This window comes from Chanos chanos, chromosome 13 (genome assembly GCF_902362185.1).
Source record: "Chanos chanos chromosome 13, fChaCha1.1, whole genome shotgun sequence".
Lineage (NCBI taxonomy): Eukaryota > Metazoa > Chordata > Actinopteri > Gonorynchiformes > Chanidae > Chanos > Chanos chanos.
This window is the reverse complement of record NC_044507.1, coordinates 17649313-17659059: the sequence shown is the minus strand read 5'-3', so window position 1 is coordinate 17659059 and position 9747 is coordinate 17649313. Positions and strand designations below refer to the sequence as shown.

At 42.9% G+C, this 9747-nt stretch overlaps 1 protein-coding gene across 1 annotated transcript; it reads right to left on the bottom strand.

Moving 5' to 3' along the window:
* Positions 1-227: 227 nt before the first annotated feature.
* On the bottom strand, positions 228-9356 carry tyk2 (tyrosine kinase 2). Its single transcript, XM_030789624.1, has 24 exons — positions 9236-9356; positions 8225-8428; positions 7988-8111; positions 7679-7811; positions 7336-7499; positions 6503-6863; positions 6225-6410; positions 5717-5874; positions 5507-5624; positions 5195-5378; positions 4848-4966; positions 4530-4697; positions 4299-4386; positions 3995-4122; positions 3733-3868; positions 3239-3390; positions 2994-3144; positions 2796-2890; positions 2528-2720; positions 2320-2438; positions 1360-1532; positions 1120-1237; positions 812-922; positions 228-671 (listed from the first exon to the last, which is right to left on the bottom strand). Exons 2-24 carry the CDS (start codon positions 8409-8411, stop codon positions 528-530), a joined length of 3510 nt encoding a protein of 1169 aa, XP_030645484.1. The 5' UTR covers positions 8412-8428; positions 9236-9356; the 3' UTR covers positions 228-527.
* Positions 9357-9747: the final 391 nt, after the last annotated feature.

Below are 9747 nucleotides of genomic sequence, written 5' to 3'. Positions count from 1 at the left end.
TATACAGAACGCAAATAACCATTCAGTAAGACAGTTTTTGGTAAAAGTCTTTTAAAGATATAGTGCTTCTCTGACTTTGGTTTATAATACCATTTAAGTAAGTCATTACAAAGACAGCACAAATTTAAGGCAACACCAGATCAGAGACACTGGACATGAAGAAATTAACAAGATAAAATCCAAAATATTTAGACATCTCTCCCAGTAAGTAAATAATATATAAACACTCAAATAAGACCTTTAAGTAATTTTTTTCATGGTTATAAGGTAAGGGCAACATTCAGTTTATAATATTTACAAAGTGGCTTTTTGCATACAGCTCCACTCAAGGGGCTGACACTTCAAACACTTGTTGCTTGTAACACTTAAAAGCAATTGTGCCTTGAGCAGAGTTCTTCAGTAGAGAAGGTCACAGTGGCATTGATGAGACAGTGATGTCACCAAAGATAATGTAGCGTACTAAGCTGTGTATGCAGCTCTGAGTTCTTTGGGGAGGGGAGGGGAGGGGAGGGGGGGCAACAAAACCATCAGCAGTGGTTGATCTGAGCTAGCCGTAGAGTGGGTTGTTGCTCGAAGATCCGTCGGATGTTTTCAATAGATTCAACGAGGGCTTTGAAAGACGGGCGCTGTGCAGGGTTGAAGTCCCAGCACTTTTCCATTAGCATATAGACCTAAAGTATATACCGTAAGGTTACACTCATGAATGCAAAGAAGTAGTGTGTGTGTGTGTGTGTGTGTGTGTGTGTGTGTGTGTGTGTGTGTGCGCATGTGTGTGCATGTGTGTGTGTTTACTGTATTTGCTTTACAATACCTCACGGGGGCAGTCGCGTGGGCACGGCAATCTCTTATTCCTCTCCAACAGAGTAATGAGTTTCATCACCGTCATCTGACCTTGTACCATACCCATCAGCTCAAAAAATTTCTACAGAAGACAAAAGCCAAACATGAATGGATCTCCATACATTTCCTCCGTATAAAACGTGTCAAACATGAATGAAAGTCCAAATACTGCCTAAGAATGTAAAACGAGGACTATCAGGTTACAGTTTTACAAATTGTGTCATTTAATGTGAAAAGAGCTGAGGCAGTAAGAGTGTAGTGAATGATGGAGTGTCTTACGGAGGGCGGGCTGTGTCGGTGGTCACAGTGGGTCAAAATCTCATACAGAGTTACACCAAAAGACCACACGTCGGAAGAGAAGGAAAACTTGCTCTCCTTCAGGCACTCAATCGCGTACCTTCAAAAAAAAAAAAAAAAAGTTGTCCACAGCAACCAGATCTCAGTATTTCACTCTCACACCAAATGTAAGGATCCAAAAAAAATATAGTTTATTTACTTTGGATCATCGCTGGAACTTACCAGAACACAGGGCTGTCCCCATCCTCCCGTACACGATAGTAGATTTCCCCTTCAGGGATGTACTTTGTCAGACCGAAGTCTCCGATCTTAACGACGCTGTCATTTTCCACTAAGACGTTTCGTGCGGCCAAATCCCGATGAATGTATCTTTTTGAGTGCAGGTAATCCATTCCCTTCAGGGTAAACAGATATAGAAATAATTTTGAACGGGAAAAATGAACAGAAAAGAATAGTAATGAAAAACGAGACACAGTACACACAATCTGGTCCCAATATTCAACAATGTATGATACATAATGTCATAAGTTCCTGGGCAAAAGTTCTACAGTATATACTCTACTATTATCTACATATTACCATAAATCTCACAGACCATGATCAAAAGTGTCTAGTGAATACTGACACTACACGCTCCATACTTGCCATACTGCGTGTGCAAGTATGTCCCGAGTGTCTGACATGCATTGTGTAAAAATATCAACCTGTGAACACTAGGGGGCAGCACTGAGCTGTTTAGGTCAAATTCTACATAAACCAAACCACCTAGATTATTACATCAGTGGAGAAAATGATAACATAAATAAATAGGTGCCCCTATTCTGGCTGTACTGCAATAAGGGATCAAAACATCCTGTGAATTCCTGAAATAGCATAGCGTAGAACTGTGCTCCACAAAATTCAGTTCAGTGGAAATTTTTTTGTCCAGTGTTTTTTTTTTTGGAACAGATATTGCCACGAAGCAGCTTTACAAGATACTGGGTGTGAGGTTAAGTCTAACTAGATAAAGTAGGTTACACTGGCGTTTCAATCATACTCATTTCTGGATAATTATGTACACATAATTCATTTGCTCTTGAGTTTTCAAAACACCTATGCAAAAGAAAGCTGTAAAACATTTGCCCACAACCTCAGAGACTTTGCAGCAGAGATCACTGGCATGGGACAGTTCCCTGGTCTCACCTGACAGATCTGTTGAGCAAAGAGAAGACTCTGTGCCACTCCAAGCCGGTGTTTGGGCAGATACTCTCTGAGGCTGCCCAGTGGAAGGTACTCCATGATAAGCTGAACCACCTGACCACCTGCGAGGACACCACATAGTTCAACTACATCTGAAACACTCTTCATTCAAAAGGTGACAGACAGCTGGGCATAATGGGACGCTACTCACCGAGTTCAGTGCAGCAACCTTTGTACTTGACGATGTTGCTGTGGTAAAGGGATTTGAGGATTTCAATCTCCTTCAACCAAGAGTCCTGGAGATGACTTCCACCCTCCTGCTTTAGGGCCTTCACCGCCACGTACTCTCCTGTCCCGTCATTGGCCGGGTCATACACATACAGCATCACTTTCCCGAAATGACCCTGGAGACAGAGGTCAAGACGTTAGAATTCAGCCACTGACAGAGACAAAAAGGCCCAAAGCGTAAGAAAATATACCTCTCCCAGATCTCGGATCTTCTTCAGGTAGCGTTTGAGGAAGATGCTTGGATCTCTGTCTGGAAGGGAGTCGCACTTGGAGGAAATGTCTGGGTCTAATAAATTATTCATAAAAGAGAAATTTTATTAGCACTGTGTGACAATTTTATAATGAAACTGGAGAACAAGATTTGATGAGATCGTGTTTGTAAGACCCACTCTTAAGCTGTAGCTCCGTCAGCTCTCTCAGAATGGTCCGGAAGGACGGCCTCGCAGCGGGGTCATAGGTCAGACACATGCTGATAAAGCTGGCCAGCTCTTGAGATGAGGGCTCTGCCAATCGACTTTGGGTCTCATAGAAGCGCTCTTTCTGTTTTTGGAGGGGGGGGGAGAATCAATTCAGGGTCAAGGAAAGGAAGGCATATATATGAGGGATGAGCTACAGGCACACAGTAAGGTAGTACCTCTGTCAAGGTGTTGCCACTCATGGGCAGATCTCCGTCATTGCAGATTTCTAACAGTGTGGCACCAAAGCTCCACTGATCAGCTGCACTGCCAATACGAGCGCCGCACTGCACACACTCTGGAGCAATCCAAGGGATGCGCTCAACTCGTTCTACAGAAACACAATAAGAGAAAGCAAACTCTCTCTCAGGAATCGTGCCAAGTCAACACATGCAGAACAGTTTGTCCTTGAGAGCTCGCTAGATGTCATCGTTTTGACGTTATTAAAGGTGCAAGACAAGAGGAAGCAAACGCCACCATCAGGAAGTGGTGGCTGTGCGGCTTCCTGTTCTACTATCATCTAAGGACAAATCTGATGAAATAAACAAATTTAATGAAGTCGAACAGGGTCAATACAAAAAAACAGAAAAAAAAAAGCAAAAATAACATGTGCTGACTACTTCTCAGATCGCAAAAGTGTTTTAAAAATGATCAGTCATAAGGTGATATCTACCCTCTCGTGACAGAGCTGTGAGAGAAATGCCTGGGTCACTCAGCTTCACAAAAGGAGAAGTTCCTTCCTCTAGGCCTCTTCGAACCACCAGAATGTTCTTTGCACAAACATTTCCGTGAACCAGTCGCTTGGTCTCCTGGTAAGCGGTTAAAAATGAGAAACTAGCTTCATATGTCCAAGAACTTAACACATCAAAAGTAATGAACACTGACAATGGGCAAGATACAAAGAGGAGGAAATATGCATTTGAACTGTGACTTACAAGGTAGCAGAGAGCACTGGCCAACTGTTTAGCGACAGTAAATTTCCACTGAGGAGTAACTTTGCTCTTTTCTCGGTGCAAAAAGACATCTAAGGGCCCAAATTCCACAAACTCTTCCACCATGATGTCTGTTCAAAAACCAACATTCAAGACAACTTCAGAGCTTTCTACCGATCAAAAGATAGATATACCACACAGTTTTAAAAATGAAAAACACAAGGGACAGGTCCAGGTGTACAAAAGCTGAGCTGAAACAGAGGAAGTGGCTATAGAAAGGAGAAGTTGTAAAGGGCAGAACACTCACTCTCAGATCCCTTCACTGAAACGCCATGAACAAAGACCAGGTGATTATGCGACACTTGACTCATGAGACTGGCAGTCTCAAAAAACGCCTGAGAGAAGAAGAAAAAGAATTATTCGCGTGGATCTTAGTGAGATTCTGAATGATTAATTATGCTGGAGAGAAAGCATCAGCGGCGAAAGGTGACTGACGTGCAACGTTTTTAACGTCTCAGAGAGGTGTGATGAAACTCACCAGTGCTATGTCCTTGTGGCTCTGGTCCAAGATTTTGAGGACCACCTTGATGCCTTTACTGTTGGTGTGGTTGTTGTTCCATTCATCTTCGTCATCCTCATAACCTCCGCGGATCATCAATCGGCCCGAGTAGATGTTAGTCCTGGTGCCACGGCCCAAGTGCTGTTCCTGAATTCACAGAGATATGTACACAAATAACATGTCTAGAAACACACGGTGTATAGTTAAAAATGGCAATAAAACAAAAGACATAATAAATTGGAATAAAGCTTTAAAATCAACAGTAATTTGCATGGATCAAGTGACCAAGTGACACACCTGTACTATCTCCTTGTCTTTGATTTGATGGAACCTCAGCTGACTAAGATTGAGGGTTTCAGCGACAGGCTTAACAGTGCTGTTTGCTCCTTGCCTAATCACCAGAAGGTTGGACAGCTCTGACATGCAAAACGAAAGAGTGAATATATTTATACAGAATCAGAATTTCACAATCAATAGTCAGAATTAGTAGCATTGTCTGTTTCAGTTTGTGTGAATTAGCAGGAGTGGTCCCAGTCACACATTCCAAGATGCCATTAAAAGACAAGTAACAGAAACACACACACACACACACACACACACAGAGAGAGAGAGAGAGAGCGAGAGAGAGAAACAAATGTACTAACCTCCTGGACGGGGCAGGCAACACTTCTTCACTGTGAAACTGTCTTGGCCAGACTTCAACACAAATGTCCTCAAACTATCCGTGAGTTCCTTCACACTGGAAAATTCCCGATCCCAGCCCTCCAGTACATAAGAGGATCCCTTTTGCAGGATCCTGAACTGCTTATGCGTCGGACACTGCCCATTCTAAGCAAGGCAAAAGTAAAATGACACAAATAAACCAAGTAGTACCAGCAGACCCTACTCCTTCCTCCTTACTCTGGGCCAGCTGAGTGCAACGACTGAATCTCACGAGGTACTGAGTGACACTTTACCTGAGTTTTGTTCAGAACTGCCAGTATAATCCGATGGTAATCCAGAACACTCCATCGCACTAAATATGCTCCTTCATCTGCCGCCTCTTTCCTCAGTCTTTGCAGTACAAAATCATCACTGAAAGCAAAGAGAGAGGACGTTTTAGTTGAAGGGTGTAAAACCGTGAATTATCTGTCAATGTCATTTGCGTGCATTACTCGAGCACTCACTGAATGGGGCCGTGGAGTCCATTAGCAGCACTCAGAACTACCCTGGGCGGGGCCACCTCATGACACAGATAGTGGTGAGCATCAGCAGTTAAACGGAAGTATCCATCCAGCAGAGAGACCAGGGAACGGGCCTCCCGACTGGAGAGCAAATGAATGTCCTACAAAATATTACCAGGAGTCATCAGACCCTCAAAGTTATAAACTAAAAATCAAAATTTGCTTCCTACGTTACAATTTACAAATCACACAGCGAAGGTGTACGCTGATATACAGGGTGCTGTAAAAGCCCTTTAGTCAGTGTTCTCTGATGATTATTTTAACCCGTATAAAAATTTGGAAGTAAATTTAATAGGGGAAATAAAACAGACACACACTGGCACTAATATGATCATCTAACTGCTTAGCATGCATATGAGCTGTCAGAGGTCAAGCACGTTACATGTTTCTAGAAATATCTGTCAAATACAGTAAAACAAAAGAGACTTTTAAAAGCCAGGCATTCTCTCACCATTGCTACATTGTCTTGGCGACTGATGCAAACATTTTGTCCGTTGATAGCAATGTGAGAGATTTCAGGGAAGTCGCAGAAAGAGCTCCATTTGTCTGGGGTTCCCACCTCCTGCTGGGGGGGCTGCTGGCCCCCCTTCCTTTCAGATCCAATGTAATCATTGCCCTGGTAGTTATTCTCCTGAGCCTAACGAAAAACACAAAGGCCTCTGATGTTTCAAGACATCCAAGTGCTTTACATCTGGAATGACGAAACAAACAAACAAAACAAAAACATACCCTCTGAGCTGAAACCTTTCTCCACTGTATGCCTGTTGTTCCAGACACCATAATCTCATGCAAAGCCTGAATATTCCTGTTTTCCTCCTGCGAGTGGTTATTCAGATAAGAGCCGCTTCCATCACGTCTCAGGTCCAGGTGGCCCACTTTAAAGGTCTCGGTGCCAAAGCGGTCCGTAAGATGCTCCAGCGTAGACAGGTACTTGTACATGACCTCCTGAGAGCCCAGTCTCCCTAGACCAACCGTGTGCTGCTGGAAACTGCGCATGAAGGCTGCAAACACGTGCCGAATGCGAAACTTTGTCAAGAAGTTGTCCCGTGCAATGTGACGAGAGAAAGACCGCGGGATGCAGCGCAGAAAACTGTAGAGAAAGCCAGAGAGAGAGAGAGACAGACATACAGCCAGAGAGAGAGAGACCGAGAGACAGACATACAGCCAGAGAGAGAGAGAAACAGAGCGAGACAGAGAGAGAGACCGAGAGACAGACATACAGACAGAGAGAGAGAGAGAAAAAATATGAGATAAACAACATATCGCATATTTATCATCAGTCATACATTTTGTTTTGTAGACTGGACACTGTTTGTGGGCAAAAAAAAATAAAAAATTTACAAAGCGTCGAGTCCACTCTTTTGGAAACTTGAAAACTGAGTCACTGTTATTCGCAGAACTCAAAATCTCACAGAGAAAAAATCTTATTTCCTAAAATATTTATCAACATCCTCTCGTGTTTTTTTTTTTTTTTTTTAAATGGGTAAAAACACACTTCCTCTTTCATACAGGCTTTGTTTGCCCTGTAAAGTGAGATCAATAGAAAGGACTAAACCTCCCACCTGGTCTGCACAGCCACTTCCTGTAAGGTACAGCCTTTTTGTAGTGCTAAATGTGACAGGTGAAGCACAGCCATGCCCAAGCTTTCGTTCTTATAGCGACTGAGCTCTTCCTCTCCTTTCGCCTCCTCCAGTGGTGCGATATCGTTCACGAAATCACACTTTGCCTGTTACAAAGCGAAGCCAACATCTTTTAGCATGACCTTTACAACTGGCCATTCGATCTTCACAAAAAGTGTGTGTGTGTGGGGGGGGGGGGGGGGGGGGGCTAAAAAGTCATTCACGCATTGTCTGAACGTGTACCGAGAACGTCCCGTAAAAGGTCCGACTGAGCGTTAGAACTCACCTGAGCGAATAGGTATTCCAGAGAAGTCAGCTCCAGCAGCGGGCAGCTTCCCTGTTCCGTCCCTGTCCGCAAGGCATAGCGGAACACTGCTGGCTCTTTGTTATTCAGTCCATGCCAGTTACGGAAGTAAAACCTACATAATCAAAGTATACCATAAGTCACTGCGTCTCTGATCACAACAAATGACTTTGTACCATATTTCCTTTTTTTTTTTTTTTCTGTACACACAATAATCGTGTCAATAAAGAAGAGCCCAAGCACACACAGAGACAAAGCAACACTCACACACATGTAAACACACTCACAAACCTCATACGAAAGTGAAGTATCAGGCATTTTCCGTTCCCGGGGTTGAAACTGTGGTTGGGGCTATACCAGCAAAGTGTTGTGGGATCGTACAGAGCGAACAGAGAGAAGCACAGAGGGGTGATCCCTGAGAGACACACAGAATGTTCAGTTATTAAACACAGACACAAAATCGTTGCTCCATCTCAAGCTAAGGACAGAGCGAGGCAGTCTCAAGAGTTAATGGTCAAACAGACTTACCAACGGCCTGAGCTGCTCTGATCAACAGATCCTCAGCACTGACCTCACCCTCTTTGTGGGAGAGGTACCTATCTCCATCTTTCGTCCAGAAGAGATAAACATGTATCCCTTGCTCCTGGGGTACCTCGCACTGACCAGTGCATGACCCTCGTCTAGTACTATGAGACCTCCCTCGTCTAGACATCATCCCTGCAGTTTTCACACCTATGAGAGCAAACAGAGAGAGATCTGTTCCTTAGCCTAGCTCTAAAACCTTACTGTAGTTCAGTCTCTCGCACTTTCAACGCGTAAACTTTAAAAAAAAAAAAAAAAGGGAGAGAAGTCTAGGAAGAGTATGTAGCTACTCGATCAGATTCACTGAGCAGCTACTGGCGCAACAAAATGTCACATCAAACGTGTCCTTCACAGCACTATCAAGAATATTAAACGGGTGTCAAATGTGTAAAAGCACGAGCGCCTCATACTTGTCTCTCACTTGACACAAAATAGCCTACGACCGTGATATAAAACAGATAAAAGTATGACATATCATGTGAATTACATTTTATGCCCCGAGTTACAATATTTTATGGTCAATAGCGTAAAAATAACAATAATTTAACAGTAGCAAAGTTAACAGAGAACAAACAGCAATGTCTTATTTTATAATAGAGCAGAGCAGAGGCGATTTTCTTTTACCCTAAAGCAGTGAGAGGACACTCAATACACTGTCAACTAGAGCGTACAAGGCCTTCCGCGTTGTAACATCAGCTAGCTAGCACCTATATTACTGATGCTGAAGCAGAACATAAAATACAAATTTAGTTAGTGCGAAATCAGTTGTCAATGACTGCGAACTAAGGACTGTCACTGTGTTGTAAGACCACGCGGCGAAATCATACATCCCCGTGACAATAACAGAATCAAACAATTAGCGATATTTGATAACAATGATTTCCTGTTTGACAACTACGGTCGTCTTATTTCGAAACTGAAAACAAAGCTTTAAAATCCTAAGAAAGAAGGTTTTACCATTCAGGCGTTCTACTTGCGCAGAAAACTGATATGAAATCCAGGGTGTTTATCTTGTCGACGATTACTTGTCGTATTACGCCGTAGCCTGTTTCATCTCTTCGCGCACATCTCAAGTGTAAAATCGCGCACGCAGTAATGTATTTGCTCGCTACGTGACTGAGTCGCAAAGACGAGGTTAAAATGAGCCACTCCCCTAAGAGCCACAGTTTGTAGCTCTTACACAGTGATTGCAGTAGCCACTTCAAGTGTAATCCTCATCTTGCGATTTTGTCATTGTAACACAGTTAATTATGGAGTATGTTGACAGTGTAAACCTAGCAAAGTCATGATATAGAAAATTTTTCACAATAAATATTAAATTAAAACATTAACTAAACAACTCTGACGTGACTCTAATGTTAACATGACGCTTTCTCCTAGACAGTTTTTAGACTATACAGACTTATGCGACAATCTGCTGTATTTAAAGGAGGATGTTAAAGAAAGTGGTGTTTCTGGAGCGGGAATCA